General features: G+C 38.9%; 2 protein-coding genes across 2 annotated transcripts; both read right to left on the bottom strand.

Annotated features, from left to right (window-relative positions):
- Positions 1-8,889: 8,889 nt before the first annotated feature.
- rpl13 (ribosomal protein L13) lies at positions 8,890-13,774 on the bottom strand. The gene is made up of 6 exons (XM_084062317.1): positions 13,739-13,774; positions 12,769-12,886; positions 11,522-11,663; positions 10,644-10,817; positions 9,350-9,406; positions 8,890-9,114 (listed from the first exon to the last, which is right to left on the bottom strand). Exons 2-6 carry the CDS (start codon positions 12,870-12,872, stop codon positions 8,956-8,958), a joined length of 636 nt encoding a protein of 211 aa, XP_083918443.1. The 5' UTR covers positions 12,873-12,886; positions 13,739-13,774; the 3' UTR covers positions 8,890-8,955.
- Positions 13,775-18,412: 4,638 nt separating this feature from the next.
- gcshb (glycine cleavage system protein H (aminomethyl carrier), b) lies at positions 18,413-24,887 on the bottom strand (the record flags this gene model as incomplete). The annotated part of the gene is made up of 5 exons (XM_084057888.1): positions 18,413-18,807; positions 19,471-19,602; positions 20,280-20,343; positions 22,300-22,379; positions 24,734-24,887. The coding sequence occupies 5 exons, from the start codon at positions 24,885-24,887 to the stop codon at positions 18,710-18,712; spliced, it is 528 nt and encodes a 175-aa protein (XP_083914014.1). The 3' UTR covers positions 18,413-18,709.
- Positions 24,888-25,536: the final 649 nt, after the last annotated feature.

The following is a 25,536-nucleotide window of genomic DNA, read 5'->3' as shown; positions in this document are numbered from 1 at the left end:
GAAGAAGAAGTCCGCACACTTTTGACGCTCCAGCGACCAGTTTTATTTAGGCTCACAGCGTTACAACGTTTCGACCCCTTCGGGTCTTCGTCAGGTATGAGGAGTGCAGAGGTATAGTAGAGTCAAAAATGGAGGTTCCGTGACCATCCTTTGGCAAGTAAGGTTTGACGATTGATTTGACCTCTATGGACCCTTTAGAAAAGATTTAGCCCCCAGGTCCCTCCCAAAAATCCTGGCATTTTTTGCTAGACAGCCAAATTCAAAATGGCGCCCGGCGCCATCTCTAAAAATTAACTTTTGATCTGAATGACCTAGAATCATGTATGAAGGCACTTTTCCATACAAGTCAACCATGAGGATTCCAAATCTGACACAATTTTAATTGTAAGACCTTGTTTTGACTCCGAAATTCAAGATGGCCGACATCCAGTAGAGTAAAAACTTATACCCAGGGGGCAAAGGGGGGTATGCTGCATTTGCCCTGCCATAAAAGGTTGGCCACCAGAAATAATATCTATGACCCAGTAGGATCACAACCTATATGGACAACCCGGTCACCTTGCTGTTGGAAATCCAATATGGCCGCCTCAATATTATCAGAAAGTAGCTTTGGCAATAACTTTTGAACCAGATGGGCTAGAAATAAAAACTTGGTGTCTATTTCATGGTTTCAGAGCATGAGAAACTCAATGGAATACTTATCTTTATGATTGGGTGTGTCTGGACCTTTCATTTGCATATTTCCAAGATGGACGCCACGCGAAAATGAGTTTTACTATGACTTTTACAGTGACAGCTGACTGTTATGGCAACAAGTCTGCTTTTTAAGCAATATGAACACATTTGGTCAGTTTGAGCTTTAATTTATATGTTGTCAATATGGCAGACCCACACCATGAGTCTGGTCAGAGTCGTGTAATCCGGGACACAGAGATGGTAGTCAAGGTCATGGCAGCAGTGGAGACTAACCCATGATCAACATATCTACAGGACAGTGTGCTGATTCCACAGTCAAGGACGACTTGATGAGTGTGAAAGAACTGGGAGGCACTGAAGGCACTGTGTGAGTCACTGTCCAGTGAACAGAAGAAGACAAGCATAATGAAGCTTAACACTTTCTACACTCAAAACACATCATCTAAAATATCTAAGGGGAAAACCTCAGCACCTGGCAAGAGCAATGAAATTACTGCCCTCCTGCGCATGACCCAAATCATAGCCAGTGGTGGAGAACTCAACCTTGTCTTTATAGGCAACCACGAGTGCAGTGACTTCCCCCCTTCCCTCTTCCAGGAAGATGGCAGGATGAGAACAGGTACCAAGGCAAGCCTTGTTAAGGTCCTGAAAGAGGAGACCAAAGTTGCATGCATCCCTGACCTGCCTACAGAAGACATAAAAACAGCAGTAGTTATTGATGCCATGTATGCCATGCGCCATTGGTCGTTCCTGAAAGGTGAAGCATTTGGAACAATCGCTGAACGATACCAACGTCTGCTGTTGAATGATGTGCCTGCTGGCACAGAGATCATTCACTTCTGTTTTGACCGGTACAGTGGACCTAGTCTTAAGACAGCTGAGCAAGAACACAGATATGCTTGACCAAAACCTGCCAAAGAATATGAAGTCAGTATGCATTACACAGCTCCAGTTTTTTGCTGTGTCAGCTAACAAGGCAAACCATTCGTCACAGAGTTTCCTCTGTGACGAATGGTGTGAAAATGAGAAACTTAAGGCGGCCCTTGGTCCAACACATCTTTACCTGGGTGGGGGGGTTAAAGAAGAGACAAGGAGTGTGGTGATCAATGAGGGGTCTATTGAAGATGTCCCTGCACTAGAATCCACACAACAGGAGGCTGATACAAGAATAATACTCCACACCCTGTACAGCGTCCAGAATGACAAAGTTGACAGAGTTCTCATCCATGCCAATGACACAGACAACATCATCATGTGCCTTTACTATGCAGCAACCCATCTCAGATGCCTTCCAGAGCTGTGGGTGAGAACAGAGCAAAATTCATACCTTCCTCTCCATCAAATGGTATCAGCACTGGGGCTCGCACAGTGTCGTGCCCTGCCCTTTATCCATAGTTTAAGTGGCAGAGATACTGTACCACCAGCTATCCCTTCTTCACTGGGAAGAAGGCATGGTTCAAGGCCATCATGCGTCTGGATCTCTGCACTTGAGGAGTTTGGTGAAAACTCTTATGATTCCCTCTCAGATGACGTCCATAAATCCGGCACGAGACCTCACAATTGCTGTATATACATCCAAAGAGGACCACCAGGAGGATTTTGACCTGAGTAAGCTTAGAGTGTACAAGTTCCTCAATAATAGATCAACCCTCTTAAAGCTGCTGCCCCCGACAGAGAATGCCTTTGACCTGCACCTGAGAAGAGCTGTCTCTCAGTGCTAGCAATGCAGTCCCCCTTGCATCTACCGAGCCAGCCTGGCCTGTGTCAATGAACAAGGCAATATCATGCAGCTGTATCAAAGGCTACCAAAAAAAACTGTTCCCGTGCAAAGAAGGCAATTCCATGCTACTTAGGATGCCGTTGCCAGGGACTGGAGACACGATGCAGCAGGATCAGTGCAACACATGACAACAGTGACAGTGAATAGCATTGTACCATAGTATCATTGGCTTTAGAAGCAGGCAAGACAGCACCATAGAGGTCAAAATGAACCTTTTGTAGGCAACCTCAATTCCGCCTTTACTCTATTTGTCACTAAGTAGTCTATCTTTTGTTATGTTACTTGAATGCATACCACTATGTTAATTTGTATAGCCCTAAAGTTGAAGTTTATGGCAAGTCTTGGAGTGTGCATGTGTCGGTTTATATTGTATTTAGTTTATTAAAATGATACATAAGATACGTTGTGGGCTTTTTCTCCGATTTTCTCTGCAATCATCCCCACAACTATAGATCTATAAATCAATAAATCTGAGGGGAAATGTAATACCATACATTATTTATGACTGCAGCCATATTGACAACATATAAATTAAAGCTCAAACTGACCAAATGTGTTCATATTGCTTAAAAAGCAGACTTTTTGCTGTAAAAGTCATAGTAAAACTAATTTTCGAGTGGCGTCCATCTTGGACAGTATCATGATAAAAACAGTTCATTTTGGAAAACGTTATTTTGGAGAAAAATAGAAGTTCATCTTTAGGAAAAATTCATCTTTAGAAAAAAATCATTCAATTCCTTTTAGAAAGTAGAAAAATAGAAATTCAGTAATTCTAATTCATTTTTAGAGAAAATTTTGAAAAAAAATTAGAAAATCATTTGTGACATGATGTAGTGACATAATGCAGCACAGTACAGTTTTAAGAGGCAACATAGCCAAAGGACTAATTATAAGCAGTACATGGGTGTTCTATGGGATCCCAAAAAAAGACACATTAGGAAATAAAGCAAAGGTTTAGCAGCTCCAAAAGAACATTGCTCAAGGCCTAGATGCACAGGGCAGGCATAGACAAAGACAAAATAATACAAGGGAAAAAAGAGAAAAACATTTTTAAAAGCATTTTTTAAGCAAACAAAAGAAAACTATTAAAGAAAAGGTTTAACGTCAAACTCCTCATTCAGCCCATGAGGGGCCATGGTATTCAGAGTATATATGTAGAAAGATTCTCGTTGCAGTAAAAGTCGATTCTGATCACCTCCTCGGGGGGGCCTATCCACCTTCTCTATACCCCAGTAGCGTAAAGATGCAATACTGTGTCCCATTTTCTTGAAATGAGCTGCTACTGGGTTTCGTTCATCCCCACATCTAATGTTACTTCTGTGTTCACTTATACGGGTACGTAGGGCTCTACTGGTTTTGCCCACATATGCAAGTCCACAAGGACATTTTATCAGGTAAACAACAAAAGTTGTGGAACACGTAATCACTCCTTTTATGGGCAGCTGTTTCCCACTGTGAGGGTGAGTAAAGGATTGACATTTCGAGGTATATGTACATTGAGCACAATTTGAGCATTTATAATTACCAGCAGAAATGTTTGATAAAAAGGTAGAGGGGGTGGTGGAGGGGGTGTAGGAGCGTATTAGTTGGTCCCTTAAGTTAGGGGAGCGTTTAAAAACCAACTTCGGGGGCTCTTTAAAGACCACTTTTAGTTTAGGGTCAGTGTCAACAATGTGCCAATGTTTGTAGAGGATATTTCTAAAATCAGCACCCATAGGAGAATATCTAGTAATACAAAGAGGAGAAATGTTTTTTTGTTTAGAACGTTTAACTGGGTTCAAACACTCTTCTTGTGTGATAGATTCAAAACGCTTAGATGCAGTGTGAACCCATTCAGGTTTGTACCCTCGTGACAAAAAACGGTTCGTTAAATCAGTTGCTTGTGTCTGGTAACCTTCGTCTGTGCTACAGATCCTTCTAGCCCTGTGGAACTGGCTAATGGGAAGGCTTCTAATGAGGTGACCAGGGTGGAAGCTGTCACCATGAAGTAAAGTGTTCCTGTCGGTGGGCTTCCGGTATAGATCTGTCTGTAGGGAACCTCCTTTTTTGGTTACTAAAACATCTAGGAAACTTATATGGGAGTCACTATGTTCAAGAGTGAACTTCAAGTGTTCAGTACATGAATTTAAGTAATTGTGGAACAAGTCCAAGTTTTCAGATGTACCATTCCACACAATAAAAATGTCATCAATATATCTCTGGTAGCTGAGTATGTGGGAATAGTAGGGGTTCACCTCAGAGTCAAGTACATAAGAGAGCTCAAACAGACCCATATATAAATTGGCATAGTTAGGGGCCATGGTGCTGCCCATTGCAGTCCCGTTGATTTGAAGATAGAAATCATTTTTGAATTTAAAATAGTTAGAAGTAAGCACAAGCTCTGTAAGCTCACTAATACAGGTAGTACTGGGTTTGTCAGAGGGATCTCTCTGTCTGAGAAAAAAATTCACAGCCTCAATGCCACCACTGTGGGGAATGCTGGTATATAGGCTGGACACATCAAAAGTAGCTAGAAGACAATCGGAGGGTACATCAATAGCTTTCAGTTTGTTGATAAAATCTATAGAATCTTTAGTGTACGATGACAGAGTTATTACCCAAGGTTTTAGTAAATGGTCCACAAAAGTGGAGACGTTATTGGTGAGAGAGCCTGTAGCACAGACGAAGGTTACCAGACACAAGCAACTGATTTAACGAACCGTTTTTTGTCACGAGGGTACAAACCTGAATGGGTTCACACTGCATCTAAGCGTTTTGAATCTATCACACAAGAAGAGTGTTTGAACCCAGTTAAACGTTCTAAACAAAAAAACATTTCTCCTCTTTGTATTACTAGATATTCTCCTATGGGTGCTGAGTTTAGAAAGATCCTCTACAAACATTGGCACATTGTTGACACTGACCCTAAACTAAAAGTGGTCTTTAAAGAGCCCCCGAAGTTGGTTTTTAAACGCTCCCCTAACTTAAGGGACCAACTAATACGCTCCTACACCCCCTCCACCACCCCCTCTACCTTTTTATCAAACATTTCAGCTGGTAATTATAAATGCTCAAATTGTGCTCAATGTACATATACCTCGAAATGTCAATCCTTTACTCACCCTCACAGTGGGAAACAGCTGCCCATAAAAGGAGTGATTACGTGTTCCACAACTTTTGTTGTTTACCTGATAAAATGTCCTTGTGGACTTGCATATGTGGGCAAAACCAGTAGAGCCCTACGTACCCGTATAAGTGAACACAGAAGTAACATTAGATGTGGGGATGAACGAAACCCAGTAGCAGCTCATTTCAAGAAAATGGGACACAGTATTGCATCTTTACGCTACTGGGGTATAGAGAAGGTGGATAGGCCCCCCCGAGGAGGTGATCAGAATCGGCTTTTACTGCAACGAGAATCTTTCTACATACATACATTTCTATTTTTCGACTTTCTAAAAGGAATTGAATGATTTTTTTCTAAAGATGAATTTTTCCTAAAGATGAACTTCTATTTTTCTACAAAATAACGTTTTCCAAAATGAACTGTTTTTATCATGATACTGTTTATAATATTTGTAAACTGTCCCCTTAAGATGGGGGGAGGGTGTATCTATTATCCCCGACACAGCTGGGACTCTGATTACTTGCTCCCTACTTCAGCCTGCCTACCTCTGCACTCCTCATACCTGACGAAGACCCGAAGGGGTCAAACGTTGTAACGCTGTGAGCCTAAATAAAACTGGTCGCTGGAGCTTCAAAAATGTGCGGACTTCTTCTTCTGTTTATGCTAAGTCAGCACATCACAGGCCCCTGTGATGTTTGCCATCAAACGCTAAATGCTTTTATCAGCCCCAAAAGACTTGGCTTCCACTTGTCTAGCGCACCACTTCTTAATGGATGTACAGTAGCCTAATTGTTCACTTAGAGCTTTGCAGGAAACTGAGTCTGATGCTTAATTTATACTCCATCGTACAACAATGTCATTCACCGAAAATAACAGATCTACAAGCTCACAACAGTTGTGAGCTTGTAGATCAGCTAGTTTAGTTAAGCTTGTACAGTGGATCGGCAATTCCGTCTTACGATGAAGTATAAATCATGTCAGGCTTAAGTGTTAGTATGTAGGTGTCAGGGACCGCGGTATTTCATATGTAATTTCCCACCATCAATTCTCTGGAGGAGAGATATATTTGGCTACACTTATTTAAATGTATTTTTTTAGGGGGAAAGTCTCAATACATTATCGATTATAAAGTGTTTTCCACTGGCACATCTCCACTAATGGCAATCAATCAACCATTGTGCTTAGGTTACAGTAGGATTATGTTCTTACTATGGCACAGTGGATAGAAACATGATCTCCCAGGGTTCTCCACTGACGTTGTCGTCACATGTCTATTTGTGAACTACGAACATGGTGTGGATCAAAGTTATAACAAAATTATTTCAGTGTGCTGGGATACTCATCAACACCAGTGTCTTGAATCACAATGGTTGCACAAAAACACCTAAAACAAATGGCATTTGTTAAAATGGCGGGAGAGTTCAGCTTCACCCAGCTGACGGCTGCTCACATGGTTATGATGAGCATTGGAGTGGGGTGAGGGGGAGTCTTCTCCTCAGATACACTTCGACACAGCTGGTAGGCGAACCTGTGACCTTCTGCTTACCACAAGGACTCTCTATCCACTCAGCTACGGCTGCCGGGACTGTGTAGTTACTCTCTTAATATATAAAGTAGCCTAGCTGTGTATTCTCTGTATTGATGATTATGTGTAGTGTACCGTTTGTGACATGCAGTGTTAATTCTTACTGTTGAATTGTCAACATACGGCAGTACAAGACTACTAATTGCCTCTCTAGAATACTTACACTTCATTGATTTCTGCTTGCTGCCTATAAACCACTCAGACTTCTCAGATCAGACATTGGTCTCCTAATTGTACCTAGAAGACAAATCTGGTGGACTACTTGGGAACAAACTGCTTGATGACCTGAGATATGCTACTACTGCCATCTTTTAAAATACAAAGCTGAACAAAATACCACTTTGCTAAACTTGTTATATTGCATTCAAGCTCCTGAACCATTACAATAAATCCATCCTTCTTTCAAAGTCTTATATGAATGCGGCTGAAATTTGTATCAATAGCACCACCTACTGACAGTAAAATGTAGTGTAACTTTATTTACTGAGGTCTGAAGACCTCATGTATTAATTATTATGTATTAAGTCAATGGTTCTCAAACTTTTTAATGTCAAGGGTCCCCAACTAATATTTGGCTGCAGACACCAATTTCAAAGTGTTTAAACTAATGTTTATGCTATATTTGACCCCTGGGAGTGCCCGGACTCCACTTTGAGAACCACTGCATGTCATGGTGCTTGAAATAAATCCTGGTCCCAATGGTTTAAATACAAATTTTGCAGTAGGGCTGAACAATACGGTAAAGAATTACATTGTGATTTATTTTCTTTTTTTTTACAATATGTATCGCAACAGAAAATAGGAGTAAACTAAACTTCAATAGCTCTGTTTGGAAATAATCAATAGCAATGAGGATTAAGACTGTGGTTCAATACTCTCGTAGAGTCAAACAAGACACCTCTATGAACACTTGTGTGCACACAAGACCCGTTACCAAGAAGACATAAATTCACCAGATGGAATGTACAGTTTTTCTTCCAGATTACTCAGCAAGTGATATTACTTTATTAAACTACATGTTCTGATAGTAATCATTGCTAGTTTGATCAGTAACAAGAGTTTCCCAATCTCTTTAGTAAACAGGTCGGGATACCAATTTTATCAATGAAGATAGAGAACTCATACAGGATAAACAAGTGATATTGGAAGTGATGACAAAGAAATGAGCAAACAAAATCGGAAAAAGAATATAACATTTAAACTTATTTTTTTAAGTTGATAAATTGATACTCTCTCCCATGGTTGGTTGAAAAATGAAAATTTGTAACCCACCTTAAAATATAGTTTATTACAGCTGGAGATCAAGGGACACCCCAATTACTTTATAGCAATGATTACCATGATAATTTAGTGCTTTTAAAAGAGAAACCTAGTTTGTATTTTATCAAGTGTTTCAGAATAACTTACCCTATTTGCCCGAGCTACGTCACCATTGAACATTGTGTGTCGATGCTGAAACAAAATATTGTGCAGCCCTATTTTGCAGTTCAATAGTATTGGAGAAATAGTTTAGTTCCACTACGGACAAATGGCAGAATCCTATGAAACAACCATTTTATCTAACAGATAACCGGGCATAAAACTAGTAAATCCAGTGCTGTCAAGGAAAACTATAACCATATAAATCCACCAGTAGTGTGTCAACGAAAACTATTAAAATAAATCCAGTACTGGGCCAACAAAAACTATAACAATTTAGTCATGACAATAGTGACCAGAGTGATTGTTTTGTACATTTTATTTTGCAAAGTTCCATAGCATTTGTGTTGTGTACAGTGTGTTGAAGGTTTATTTCTTCTTCTCTACATCCTGATCGGCAGCCTCCTTTGCCCTCTTGGCACGGATGCCAAAGAGACGAGCATTGGCACGGGCCATACGCAGGCTGGCGAAGGCCTTGAACTTCTTCTCATCCTCAGAGATGACACGGGCCTTCTCCCTCTTGTGTACCTGTAGTAGAGGGGGAAAAAGGAGTTCACCAATAAGAACAAGAGCATCATGTGGCACAAAATATAAACCATTTATCAATCATTTTTATCAGTAAGCTGAAAAGTAAACACAAAATTTGTTGTGTACGCACTGCAGCTTATTTTGGATCACTTGGGTTTATATTTTAACAATTTTATTAAGGATTAACCAATTCCACAGCATACCATTTGGCATTTAAACATGAATGACAACTTACATTTTTGATGGGCATAATGATACCCTTGAGCTGAGTGGCCATCTTGAGTTCTTCCTCCTAGAGATGGGAAAATATAAGTTACATATAAAACAGCATGACAGATGATTATGAAAGCAGTCGCAATCACTACTTAACATTAGCAGTCATCAGAATAATAGGTTCAATGGTAATCATCAATTAAGTACAGAGATTCCGGAGAATTTGTCATCACTTGACTGCTCTTGAACATCATATAAACCTGATACCCACGGGAGATGCCGTCTAATCAAAAGGTTGTTTATGTTGATAGTCACAGGGCATTAAAAACATATTTGAAGGTGATATTGAGTCATGACGACACTCCCAAATAATTAGTCGCTTTGTCAGTTTAAACATTTGTGGTTTAAAAGGGTAGACATTTGTTTTAAGTTGCACTGCCTGTATAGACAGTTTACAATAAGGGAATTTATATAGCAATTCATGACGTTTAATGACCTGGAAAACCTGCACGGTTAAAAGGTGTTTTTTTGTGGGGGGCAGGGGAGCACTGGCTCAGGAGGAATCGGAAGGTTCACGGTTCGATCCCCGGCTCCTCCTGGCTTTGTGTAAGACCTTGAGCAAGACACTTAACCCCCAACTACAACCGATGAGCAGGTTGGTGTCTTGCATGGTTTCCTTCCCCATTGGCGTGTGAATGTGTCAGGTGAATGTGATCTACATTAAAAGAATGTAGGGCTTTGGATAAGGTCCTATATAAATGCACCATTTAGTGACTATTCAATCGTTTCTTAACATGTATGCATACTGTTGGATACACTGTTCAGCATCATGCAGGCTATATTTCATTAAAATCGTTGTAGCAGAGTACCACCTAATCACGCTCTTTTTTTAAATTTAATTACAGAGCCTGCTGAGCGTCCTGTTCCACAGTTTTTCCACTATCTGTGGTTTGACAGGCAGCTCTTCTAAGCAGATTACCAGTATATGTTGGCTAGGTTTGACTACATTATGTCACCAATATGGCAATATGTCTCAATTACATAGCCGTTTATAATAAACTTAAAAAAAAGGTAATTTGCTCCACACATGAACACTTGACTACAGTAATTATGTTAATGCCATCTTATCAGAGTAAGGCCATAGTCTGTTTAAGCACAATGCAGTGATTTACCTGGATTGTCAATCAACAGGCTGACAGTGGTAATGTGGATTTAATTCACCTAATCTCCAAGTCCACATAAAACTGATCCCAAAAACATGTAAGTGGGAGCTCCTGTTCTCCTAGTAAGCAAACATATTTTAAACAGACACTTACAGTGCTGTCGCCCTTCTTGGGTGCAGCAGCCTTCCTGGGGAACAGGATGAGTTTAGACTTATACTCCTTCAGGCGTTGAGTATTGGCCTGCAGAGACTCTGTAGATCGGTTACGACGGCGGGCGTCAACTGCAATACCAATTGAACGGGCTGTCTTTTTGTTAATGCCAGCTGCCTGCAAGAACAAACAGCACATTGACATTTTAGAAAATAAACCCACAACATAATGGTGTTATATGTCCCACCGTAGTTGTGAAAACCAACATTAAAGCAGATTTGATCTGCTTCTAAGAAGCAGGCCTACGAATTTAACAATTCTGATTTGTAATGAATCATTAGAGCAGACAGTCATCAGAAAATAGGTTCAAGGTATTCATCAAGGAAGTACAGAGATTCCGGAGAATTGTCATCATCTGACTGCTGCAATAGGTCAAACACAACTTCAAAATAAGGACACCAGACTTGTATGCTACAGATAAGTGCTATTCAATGTATGGGAGAGACTGTTCAAGTCACAGAATTCATATATATTTAGTTAAATATACTCAGGAGCCTTTTGAAGCAAAAGAAATGTAAAGAGAGTACATTTCCAGACATTTTCAAACAATGAAATACAAAATCTCATTAATGTTTCAGTACTTAAAAATTAAGAAATTAAATATTGTATAATGAGTTTGATAGTTCATTCATACAGCCATTTACATAGATGTGCACTTTAAATCAGAGGCCAAAACTTGGACTTAACTGGGGAGTGGAACAGACCAAGATTCATACTCTTGGACGGGGATGGCCATGATACACAAATAAAAAGTTCCTGTTAAGTTCTTCATGCTTTCAAATCAACTCCATCCATTTATAAAGATATCAAGTTCTCATTACCTTGAGCTCCTCCAGAGTGAAGCCACGACCACCACGAACTTTGGTGTGGTACCGGACGGTGGGACACCTAACCTGTGGCCTCAGGGGTCCGTTTACAGGACGTGGAGCTATGCGACGGGCCTTGGCCTGACGGGCCTTTCGCCTGTGAAACAAGACATCTCATAATAAGCCCACAACTACTAAGCAATATTTTTTTACAACAGACACTACCACACCAATAGGACTCAAAATTCATTCTGTACCCCGGCATCTTTCCACCTGTGTCGAGCGAAATGACCTCATACAGTTAAAGCCAATGTTGGGCAGTAGCAAAGCTACTACCAGCTTTATATTACATTATGTTGCTTTTCAATGTGTAGTCTCAGCTCACTTCAATACTTTCAGATGTGGTTAAGAAATAAGCTATATCTTATTCATCATATAGCTGGGTAGATTGAAAAAGCTACGTCGCTACATATTTAGTGGCACGTGCAGTGCAGTTTGTCCATCACATCCGAGATAAGTGTCCATCTTTCCATCCATGTGTAGCTTTTACAGTTGTGTACTTTATTCAATCACTCAATGTCGTAACATGTAGTTTAAGAGCTTTTAGTGTATCCCTTTACTTTTTAGTAAGCGTAACTAGTAGCTTAGCTAGCTAACCATTTGTCCCTCTTTGTATAATTGTGAAAACCAACATTAAAGCAGACTTAATCTGCTCCTAAATAGCAGGCTCATCAGTTTAACAGTTCTGATTTGTGATGAATCATTAGAGCAGACAGTCATCAGAAAATAGGTTCAAGGTATTCATCAAGGAAGTACAGAGATTCCGGAGAATTGTCATCATTTGACTGCTGCCATAGGTATAACACGACTCTGAAACTCTGAGGATACCAGACTATCATGCTACAGATAATCTTAATTTAGTTTAATATACTTAAGTTACCTCAAAAATCCCTTATCAGGACTAGTGATTCTCAAAGTGGGGTCCAGAGACTCTGGGCTCCTTAATGGGGTTCGAAATTGACCCTTACAGATCTGTAACCCAGTATACAAATGGGTCCATTTGGTTCCATTTGTACACTGTCAAGAGTTAAGGGGGAGGTCCTTGACATTTTAAAGTTTTAGAGAACCACCGGTCTAGACATTTTCAAACAATCAAATACAAGCTACAAGTCTAAATTTAACATTTATCAGTATAATGCAATATTGTGGCTTTCCAAACATCGCACGCTAGCAAGCAGGCCAACAACAGCACTGTTCCCCACCTGCGGAGCTTCCTGGCGGGCTGGTTGAACCAAGTTCGCACCCTCTTCTGCCAGTCCTTGTGGAAGTGGGGGTTCAGTATCATTCCATTCCGGCTGGGTGCCATGGCTGCTCACTTTCCTGGAAGAGTAAACAGCAGACAAGAAGACGCATGGGTCACTTCACATCAGAGTTGCCAAATTTTGAGAGAAATAAATAACCAGTTCTAGGAAAACAAGGCCAACAGAAGCAACTTCGGCCACATGACCTATGCGCGTCGCTTGTAAATATGCCATTTTCAAAAGCATCTTGGGGACAAAATTGAGAAAAACCGCAAAGCCGCCAACACACGGGTCCCTGTCACAAAATATTGTCAGTCCACAGACAAATACATACATTTTTTTTGGGGGGGGGGGCCATGACATGAAAATGTTTGAGATCCACAGGTTTACCCAACATGTGATAGCAAGCCTTATAAACAACTACACTTAAAGAAACAAGCCTCAGAAAACGCAACCACCAATATTTACAAGAAACTTTACAGAAAAACAAGCCCAAAGTTTTTTATAATAAGCACACATGGCAACACTGGTCACTTAACATGCCGGCGACTTTGATAGCTAGTAGCTACCTGGACTGGCGGCCAATGCTAAGTTACAAAGGATAAATAACGACAAAACTCCCAAAGTTTTGACTTCATTATTAATAGCGCGTGCCAATTATGTATTTGCACATTTTAATATACATTAATGTCACACGTTCTGAAACGGCAACGCAAATACCTAGCATGATAATGCTGTGCAAATAGACACAGTCACAATTTCAGGGGCAACGTAGTAGCATTAATTCTAAGTTGTCAGCGTTAATAATCACATCATTATAAAGATGACAAAGTACACTTTTGTTACGAGTAAATACAACTGTGATATACTTTGACAAATTGAAGGATTGGGATAGATTTGTTTAAAAACAGCAGAGATTATTTTGGCATACCGTCTGGGGCGGAAAATGGCCGAACGAAAAAGGAAGAGTCAAAGAAGTGCATTGTGGGATATATGTCAGCCAGCCAATGGTAGGTTAGAATACTCGTTCTCCTTCCTCCAGTGTTGCCATATTTTGTGAGAGAAATAAGCAACCAGGTCTATGAAAACAAGCCCAAAAGAAGCAACTATGCCACACGGGCACTTTAAATGGGCACAAAATATTTATGAAAATATTTGAGAACCACGGGTTTAAATAATAATAAAACATATTTTGAAAGCAAGCCTAAATAAGCAAGTTCCTATGAATTGAATACACAGGACCCCAATTGAAACATGCCATAGTGCTTTCTTGGGTTCAATCCTTTTCCTTTTAGCATTGTATTTGTATTAAACTTCACTTTCTGTGCTTTTTTTGCAAACTGTTAATAAAGTATTCAATCAACCAACCAATCAAAACACTTTAGAAACAAGCTTAAAAAAAAGCTAACACATTTTACAAGCAACTACAGAAAACTACAGAAAAAGTCGCTTATAATAAGCCAACATGGCAACGCTTCCTTCTATTATTTTCAGATTAGACGCCCCTTGGTGTAGTGCTGCCACCCACTGTTGGTCTTGGGTACTGCTCACTGTTTATAATGCACCTTAGAACAGGGGTCTTCAACATTATGTTTTTCAGTCCAAGGACCCCTTAGCTGAGAGAGAGATGAAGCAGAGACCCCCACTACATATTGTATAGAATTATGTTTTTTCATAGATATCACAGATAGCTTCATAGACTTGTTTGGCAGTACTTAGAAAACTTAGAAAAGGTCGGTGAAAGTGTTCTACTCTGTGTGGAGAGTAGGTCCGTGTGTGAGTGTGTGTGTGTGTGTGTGTGTGTGTGTGTGTGTGTGTGTGTGTGTGTGTGTGTGTGTGTGTGTGTGTGTGTGTGTGTGTGTGTGTGTGTGTGTGTGTGTGGAAACACAGCAGTGCAAACACAGCAGCAAGATTCGTGAGTTGCTGTGATAGGAGAAGGATATCAAACGGAACACAACCACCCATGCAGCAATACAACCATGATTGTATTGCTGTATTGTTGTATTGTGCTTTTTGCTTTGGCAATGTAAACGTATGTTTTCTCATGCCAATAAAGCCCTTTGAATTGAATTGAATTGAATTGTGTGTGTGTGTGTGGGGGGGGGGGGGGGGGTCAAAGAAGTCAGTTTACTTTAAATCCTATCCTTATGCAGTTATACGTGTGTAGCCTAGGCATTTTATGCAAAAATGGGGGTCAATCTCACACTAAATGCAACAAAAACAAATCCAACTGATTTGGTGTCCTCAATATGCTGAAGGAAAGAAAAAAAGTTTTAAGGAAAGCTTTGAAAATGTGTTATCCTACCAAAAACGCCTTTTAGCCTATTTGTGCTAGATTTGACCATGCATGCTGTATTTCTTTCCTTGAAGCAAAAAGAAAGCATACAGAATTTCAGTGATGAGAATTTATTATGATCACATCATCACATAATTGATCAACTACTGATCAAACAAATCAATTAAATTATGAGCACACAATGTAACACTTCAAAATGTCATTTTCATCCTTGTCACAGTGCATCTGTATTAGGGCTGCACATTGCACAATTAATAGAATTTTTTATCGTGATCATGATTTTGACTTCCCCAAAAAAAAATTAACATGATATCATCTGATTATTGACTTTTTAAAAAATTGTACATTAGCAGGAATGTACAGTAGCACAACATGAATGTGAAAGCAATGTTATGTTTTGGTGATGAAAATGTTTTGTCGCTAAACTCAATGAATAATCGTGATAAATAATAAAGAATGCACTAAATGACCTGGTGACCTAAGATGATGCGTCAATGTAGTCAGTTACTGGGAAGTCGGAGGTCAAGATATTCCACAGAAAAGGGAGTTAGAATCTCAAGAAGGGAACGTGTACCAGATTGCCTGGTTGAGTCATCATTATTTGGAAATGTGCCCATTTAATGTCATGTGTCTGCTCAGTCATAAATGTTACAAATCAGTATATCAGTTAACATGAGTTTAATATAGAAGGTTGTCGAATAGATAGAGAACAGAATCAGTGTAACCGTGGGATAAGAATAAATCAGTTGTTCTCAACTTTTTTGAGCTCTAGTCTGGACCACTTGCATATTTCAAGCAATCAAGCAATCAAGGGCCACCCCACCCCACCTTTTAATTTCAATTTAATTTACGATTTAACATATTTTAATACACTTAACAAAGATACTATTCATTTATTTATTTACATTTTAAAACATTTCCCATGGACCACCTGTAATTATGCCATGGAACACTAGTAGTCCATGGACCATTGGTTAAAAAGCAGTGTATGAATATTTATGAGTTCTTATAACAATAATTATACGGTATTATGAGAAGATTGTAATGCATTATAAGTATGTTTATAAAGCATTTATATAGGTATGGGATCAAAACGAATCTTAGCCCACATATCCTCACCCAACACCACAGTATACCAGTCCCCAGGGTGATTTTTAGTCAGGGAAGTGGTCCCTGGTTCACAATCAGTTGAAACCCCTCATACAGTGTTCGGTTTTCGAGATAGATAATTGTATAGTATTTTATATTTAAAAATAGTGTGGATGGCGGCCATTTAGAATTTCAGGATGTTCCCTTCATGCAATTCCTTAAAACGTTGGGTATGGGTCCTGAAAGGGATTAAGCTGTGGAGCATTGAGCTATATTACTTTCAGACTTATTCATATTACAGTATAGTTTCTGTTTTCAAGAAAGGACCCATAAGCAAGTTGGCACATAAAATATGAAGCTTGGTGTCACACAGTTGTTGTTTCTAAAATATAAATTAACCAAATTAAGGAGAAATCAGATCAATGAGCAATCTATTTCCTAATCTATCAAAGGAATACAAAACAGTCCATTATTACATCAGACAGTGGGCCTAATTTAAAAAAAACTACATATACAGTACCAGTTGGTCAGTTTTCACAATTGTGGTTAGCAGAGTTAGCTATCTGTAAATAGTAAACACAGTTTTGTTCAGTGTACTTCACTGACTTTAAAACTGCTGTTTCATTAATAATTGATCAACTTGCAACTCTGCAATCCCTTACTATCTTTATCTGAGGGCAAAGGTCAAGGTGTGCTGAGATTTAACATGGAAACGAGAGGCGGCTAGCCATGTCGGCACGTGTAGTTGAATGGTGTATTATCATCCTTGTCAGATGAGCTAGGTAGAACATACAAGTCCACAGATGTTTTATGGTCCATGTTAGAGCTATTAATGTCTCCAATGCCAATACTCTTATACTTTAAAGGCCCATTTAGACCAAAACCACGTAATATCAACAGCTAAAGATGCCACCCATGCAACCAACCATACTCTATTCATTGTCTGATGGTGTTGCGCTTCGAAAATCATTTTATTTCCAACAAGCAACAAAGTTGCGCGCGCGCGCGCACGCACACACACACACACACACACACACACACACACACACACACACACACACACACACACACACACACACACACACACACACACACAACACCATAGAAGTGTCTGTAAACACATTGTTAATAGTTATTACCATTTATTTTTAAATTTCATATGGAAAACAAAAACAGTATTGATTCTAATTACTTTTTGTAACCTCCTAAGGTGCACACACAGACACTGTTGAATCTAATGTGTTAATGCTTGTAGGAATCAATTGTCAGTTGATTGATTGATGCATGCTTGTGTTGGATACTTTATCCACCTTTTGTGGATAAAATGGAGGAGTTCCTTCTGGACAGTACATAAACACAATTGACAATTCTGACACTGCTTATCATTAATTTTCTGTGCTTCATATGTAATGTGTTTCATCTTAATAATTATAACTGCATAAGGATAGGATTTAAGTCAACTGACTTCTTTGACCCCCACACAAACACGCATTTCATTCACACCGCCTTACGTACACTTTCCCATAGTACGCTCCAGCCCTATTTACTAGCTGCTCCATATTGCCTATTTTCATATTTTTATATAATATACTTAATAGTTCTGTTGATCCTTTCTACTGTTTTATGTTCATGTTTGTATGGTCGTTCACAAGGCTATTTGGCCAAATCTTATTTAGTTACTACAGTATGTACCTGCTCTGTAAAGCAATGTGAGGTGTCCAATCTGCATCATGCTATAGATAAATAATTGGCTGGACAACTTCATAGAACGTACAGTGATCAATGTTTTATGTCCCTTTTCATTGTATGAGGTCCCTTCATGTCATTACTGTACACAATAATGACATTAAGTATACAGTATACCATGTTACTGTATACATTGTCTTTTTATCAAAGTCTCCAGAACAAATCCCTGCACATTTACTGTGAATTAAGTGATTATCAATAAGTTTTGTTCTTGCAGGTACATAGTTTTTCAACTAATGTTTCAACTATTGTTGATGGGCAAATGTCTGATTTGTGTGCATATTTTCTTATCATCTCACTCAGCAGATAATTCCATCCCTCTAATAAATATAGCTCACTATTCACCATTGAAATATAACCAATGTTTTGAATGTTATATCATTACAGTGCATAAAGGAAGGCACAAATGTCATGACCGAAAACCAAATGATGTAATTTATTGTCTGACATACAGCATTTCCAACCTGTTGACATATGGTACAGTATCACTGTACTGATGAACTAAAGCACCTGAAACAAAACTGAACAATGTAGAACATGTTGTTGATACACTCACAGAACAGAAGCCCTTCAATTTGTCTCATGGATATATCAATCCTAAACATCTGAGTGAAGTTATTAATGAAACATTACCATTTTGGTTATTTTGATAGCACAATTACAGTATCAAAATAAATATCACAGACAAAGTCTCAAACCAGATATTAGTAAACACAACCACTAATATTTGAGTATAATTGCATTAGAAAAAATTTAGTAAAATCTATTAATCTATTCATCAAGAGATTTGATGAATTTCTCATAGGCCTGGTCATCCATGAGACCATCAAGTTCGCTGGGGTTGTCAATTGTCATCTTGATTAGCCACCCTGGAAGGTAAGAAGAGTTAAAGATTATCTAAAACAACCAAAAAGAGTTTTGTCTTTACAGATTTGGGCAGAATGAGACATTTTGTGAATTCATGGTTCTCAAAGGTTGTGCCGTGAGACAAATCCAGGTGTGCCTGGGTTTTTGCGACAACCACACATTATTTTTGCAATATACAACTAAAATATTGTGTTTTTAATTTACAATGTCATTACTTTCTGCAAACTAATTTGCCAATCCAAAGGCAAAAAGTAACCACTTTCAACCTGGCGTCCCTATTTTGGGCATTTAATTACATTTTTCTTTATTTTGTTTCACAAATGAAATAAAATAAATGGTGAAAACAGCACATCTACAAGAGGATAATGCGTTGCATTATGACATGTGAGCTTGTAGATTGGCTATTTTATAATAACAGATATGCCTTGAGATTTTGATTCGCCCATTGGTGTGCCTTGGGCACAAAAAGTTTTAAAATAACTGATTCAAGGTGATACTTTAGTCTCTTGAGGGTGTCCTAACCAAAACAGACTATATTATTTGGGGTAGTAGGGTCTAACCTTATGTGCTCCGTTCAATGTGTGGCACCACATTTACCATAATCGTGCTGTAGACAAATGCAATGATGGATAAAATCATTGATTCTGATTTTAGGAGATGCATACCTTCATCATAGCAGGACTTATTCACCGTTCCAGGGTTGTCTGCCAGTTCCGTGTTGATTTCAGTCACCTCCCCGGTAAGAGGAGAGTATAGCTCACTGGCAGCCTTTACGCTTTCCAAAGCACCAAATTCTTCTGCAATACAAACAAAAAGGGCCCAGGACACATGACCCGTCTTATCTCACTGCTGGACACAGACCACAGAAAAATGTCTCTCCTTGACCATTACCAAATAGCTCCCGTTAAATCGATTTGGTTCAGAATCATCTTTATTGTCACATCACATGTTTATAGGTGTAAACAGGTGGATTCATTTTTTTTCCGTACAAGCTCCATTTGTAGTTTTCAGGAAAGAACATTTTCTGAAGTCAACAAATTTTCTGCTGTTTTGATGTTTGGCGCACATGGCTCATCCTCAGACTACTGATAATGATACATGCATGTAATTACCCCTCTGTCTCTTGGATCACTGTTTTTATCCTATATAAAGCAGAAATGACAAAATGATCTTTTTGGAACAAACTATTGGGGAGTTGTACAATATACTGTCATTTTATTTGTGTTCCTTTTCTATACTGTATACTGTACATAGACGTAAAATATGAAATGCATTGTCTCACAGGTGCATTATGTCACATGTTTTTGTAACAAGGACTATGGATATTTAAGCAGCAGAAAATAAAGACCATTTAAATGGAGTTATTTGGTGTGCAGATATCCCTGTTCAACTTCACAAGGTATGTCCTGATTCAGCACCCATCTTATTGAGATGTGTGTGTTTTTATCCTTTTTCCTTGACTTCCTGGACTTACCCATTTGATCAAGTTTTTGGCCAACTTCAGGCAGTCCACAGTACACCACATCCCCCAATGCTTCCTGAGACACAAATTAAAAGGTGTTTTAACATATTGCAGTTAGATAATCACATTTATTTTCAAGTGGGCCCTCTGTTAACAGTTGTAACACATATTCTACACTTGGGAGCTGCCCAGTACAACCACAGATTTGCATTGTTGCAGCTCCACTGGAGCTGTTTTGGGGATAGGTGCCTTGCTCAAGGGCAGTTTTACTGTTGCCTTTCCATTATAAAAGGGATTGGGGTATGGTAATGCTGCTAGTGCTAATGCTGTTTTCTTGTTAAATAAACCTACGTAATATTTTATTCTATTTCATAATTTGTTACGCTACAAAAATGCCCGTTTCTCAAATGGTACCGTGTATCTTTGATTAAGGAATATAACATTTTGTATTGATAATCTATGTATATTTAACTTTTTATGTTATTGATCCTGAGGTAAATTCAGGTTCTTAGGTAAATCACAGATTATCAATAAATGTATCATTTGATAAAGTTAAAACAACTATAAATTAAGGGAATTCTTTACAAATTGCATTCCTACGCCCTACCAATACCAATATGTAGAATCTGGAGCTGCTCCAAAGTGAACGAGTTGGAACCTTTGGCAAAAGAATGGACTGTGAAAACATCCTGGGGGAGTTTATGAGTACAGGTCTGCTTTTTCAGGCTTATTAACAGACCATTGTTGTAAAATAAAGATAATTTAGGAACAAAGACCGAAAATCACTCGTATTATCCTAAAATCATGACATAATAATACCTTTGCTCCTTTTATTGCTCTGGGAGAGTATATTTTCACATATGGAGTAGGTTGTCCTAGATACAGTAGTGCCAAGGTGATTATTAATAGGAGGGGGTAAAGTAAATCTTGGGCTTTGAAGGACTTAACTGAGAGCATGATCTTCCACTCAATGATGTCTATACTGTATGCCTATAGATCTATAAAAAAAAATATCCCTGGCTGTTAAATTATCATACTAAGACAACAAATGTGTAGAAATGAAAGATTGTGAATAGTAATCAAAGCATATAACCATATATTTAAGTAGATGTATGCACACACCACCTGTTTATGCAAAACCGTTGTTGTACTTGTTGTCAGAGTACATGTTGTACCCGTTCTCAGAATACTCAGTGCAGAGCCCATTAACATACGAGTGATATGATTGACTAAATATGGAGAAACGGGGATTCCTGATGTTCGTCATGTTGATGACGTCGTATTGATGACGTACATTGGCATACGTGAATGGACTTCTACCATACACTCTGTCACTTATATTGGCGAAGCGGCACAAATGAATTAATGCAAAGCTCAACCAATCTGTGAATCCAATTGGTTGACTTGACCAATCAGGAAAGCGGATGCCTAAAACCCTCCAAACACACATACTGTACGTCCTCCGGGGACCCGCAGATAGACAGATATTCATGTTTTTCCGGTTCTCGGACACCGTTGATTCGGCTGAATTGCCAATTGACACTGCACATCTTGTCATATGGGGCACACATGACAAGTTTGAGGTTGTTTGGTCAGACAGACAGACAGACAGACAGACAGACAGACAGACAAGAATAATAATAATAAGAATGGTCTTATTTTTGTTCACTGTAAAGGGAATTGCCAAAAAAGCACGCAAAACATTATCTAAAAATGTATCATTTCCAAGAATATTATATAACAGTAATTACAGAATTTATTTTGCATGAAAGAGAAAGTGTCCATTATTTCATAGTTCATTGAGACCCTTGAGACTGCACACCGCTGCAGCCTGGAGTGGTACAGTAATCAATTACCTAAAACAATAATCATAAAATTCGGAAATAGCTTGTTATACTGTAGTTCTATCAATAGTGGCTGGGCAAAGTGCAGAGCTTCATGAATACTTCAAGAAGAACACGAGCCAAATTATGATACTCAAGCACACCATAAAATCAATGATTAATATATTAATACAGGCCAAACAACCTACCTGAGCAAAATTGCTGATACCAACTGTGCCAACTCCACCCTCCACTCGTACCCACTCATGCTTTTCTGTGAACATAAGTGCTGCAGGGAGGAGAAGGGATGTAATTAGTTTACAGTAGATCAAATGTGCACTGTTAATTGATGTTTGAGGAATGGAATCATATACTTCCTCATGGCCCTTAGTGGGAGTCAAACACCCAGTGACCCAGACATTTGTTGAGCTATCACCTATCACGGAGCTGCTTAGGACCACATCATACATGTTTCAATATAATATAGATAATCACAAGTATTTTTGCACACCTGAATAACATCTTTGTGACAGGTGAATGGTGGAGTATATACATACACAGATCAAATAATAATAATAAAAAAAAAACACCTGCACAGTGCACAATAAAGAAAATCTTTTGTTTTTGGAACACAACAGAACACAAGGAACTTCTTCATCTGAACTATGTTTCAAGCCAAAAGTGCAAAACAGACATCTTGCTGTTCTCAAACAGCCCCAAGGTTCTTATTTGACTGTCCAAAGAACACATTAATGTACTATGGACCAGAGTGTATTACTTGTGCAACACCGTCTGCCCTTATTTAGAAGTCTACAAGGTTGTAGATATGACAGTCTCATAAATCCTTGAATTCTAAAAACATAAGGAAAAAAAGAAAACAAAACGCATGAAAAAAGTGTTTGAGGTCGAGCTACAATGCATAATAACAAAGTTGAAAATTGTGCAAATAATTTTGAAATTGGCTATAATTTACTATTTATCTATTCCTGACTATCAGCAGGTCAGTCTGTTCTGTACTTGTCTTGAACTCTCTCATAAAGACATGAGGCAAAGCATACAGTAGTGTCATTCCCCTAAACATGATACAACATCATATTGAGAGGTAACAATAAACCGCACATTTCTTGACAAATGAATTAATACGTGCAATGTCTGGGATAAGCTAATCTTAATATAATTATTAAGTGCTGCTGTCATATTTCCAGTACCCAAAGGAAACGATAGTAATGCCTCAACAGTTTCTGATGCTAGTATCAGATCATGCATAAAAATACAGGTTTAAACCAGATTGTGAACTGTGCATGTGTGCAAGATGCTGAGACATGGCTGTATAATATTATATGACAGTAATGGATGAACTTCAACATAGTGTTTGCACTTTTTCCATTTTTGTCTCGTACATCTACATAAACGTTCAAATCTCAAATATAAAACGCTTATCCCATGGCCACGGATGTTACAATTATATACGGGTCCTCAGAAGTACCCGTATTTTCCGTATTGTTCAATAAAAAGTAATTTAATCCGATTGGTGGCCATTGTCTTCGTATTTCCTCCTCATACTTTCAACCACTCGAACCTATCGGTTGGGAGGTGTATTGCACTCTAATACATTATAACTCTATGAGAAAATGGCCACCAATCGGATTAAAATGTTTTTATTGAACAATACGGAACATACGGGTACTTTTGTGGACCCGTACAGAATTGTAACATTCGTGGCCATGGGGTTAGCACTTTATATTTGAAATCTTAACGTTTATGTAGATGTACGGGGAAAAAAGGGAGAAAGTGGAAACACTATGTTGAAGTTCATGACAGTCATGACAGATGACCGTCTTGGATCCGGCGGCTAGGCTGGACAGACTCAGAAGAGAGCCTTCTGTCCTGCAGTTGTTGTCCCTATTTGGAAACGCTCTGTTTTCACACAAGATTGAAGATGAATTAACTGTGTCCGAAACGAAGATGGGCCCATTTAGAAAATATATATAACATACAACCACATTTCAAATTACGTTCCAAATATAACGATGTACCGTTACTGACATCTATCGTTAAAGACCTGACTGGCACATGTCCAACAATGCATGACTGTCTAATGAGACACGAGATCATAGGGTGGCAGTTTAATTAACCATAATATGTCACCCACGGCCAGTGATTAGTAGTAGATTCATTTGAAACTCTGAATTCAATGCATGGATCGTCATCAATGTCAAACGTTCGCTTCTACTGTACAGTAGCGCTTTCTCAAGTAAATGACAGTTAACTATGCAAATATAAGTTACATTGTTCCACTCTGTTTTGCTGCTGGTGAGGAATTAAAGGGATATTTCACTTTCAAATAAAATAAACATCATTTTATTTGTTTTTAAATAGAAAAAAGTAACGGAAAATCACGGCCCCTCACGCATTAGAATGTCCTTCTAATGCGTGAGGGGGCCGTGATTTTTCCGTTACTTTTTTCCATTTAAAAACAAATAAAATTATGTTTATTTTATTTGAAAGTGAAATATCCCTTTAAGCGTGGGAAAGTGATTTCTTTGGCCCAGTGCAGACTCAGAGTGGAATGTGTCGGCATGTAACGGATCGTTCACTGATCTCTCTGGGATATTAGATTAAATAAAAAAACATTTTATTTACCTGAGGACATCAGTGGCGAGGCTGTACTCAGTGTCCGCGGAATGTCGCTCCTCCATAGCAGCCTGGTCGCTGGGATCAGAGCTATTTGAGAGATCTGAGGCAGTTTAGTGGGAAAGTTTGCAGAAAAGCACTGGAGCGCTACTCTCATCGCCATCTTCATTCACTGAGTGTGTCGATCCAACATCGCACACACTGACACACACACACACACACACACACACGCGCACACACACACACACGCGCACACACACACACACACACACACACACACACACACACACACACACACACACACACACACACACACACACACACACACACACACACACACACACACACACACACACACACACACACACACACACACACACACACACACACACACACACACGACACTCGACGGGAACGCGCACCATCCCTTGTTGCGCGCTCCCATTTGAAAGCATGGTGGAAGTTGGAAGAAACTGAACAGAGAAGGGAGCGCCACTAGGGGGCGACAGAATCCATGCAATAATATCCAGTGCAAAATGTTACACTGCCTGTGCCTGGGCAGTGTAACATACTCAAGTCAAGTAGAAATACCTCAAAGTTGTACAGAAAAGTACAGAACTTGAGTACATTACACCACTGGTTTTCGTTGTGCAAGAATGTTTTTTCCTTAAATATGTATTTATGTCTTACTGCCTTAATTATTCATTGGTATGTTGTCATCAATCCAATTGACACCTGCTTTGAACAGTTGTAGAGGTATTCTCAAGTCAATGAAAAGGCTTGAAGGGTTTTTGCATTATGGTTGGTTATTT

The sequence above is a fragment of the Gymnoscopelus microlampas genome (genome assembly GCF_963454915.1).
Source record: "Gymnoscopelus microlampas genome assembly, chromosome: 1".
NCBI lineage: Eukaryota > Metazoa > Chordata > Actinopteri > Myctophiformes > Myctophidae > Gymnoscopelus > Gymnoscopelus microlampas.
This window is presented reverse-complemented; position numbering and strand designations above follow the sequence as displayed.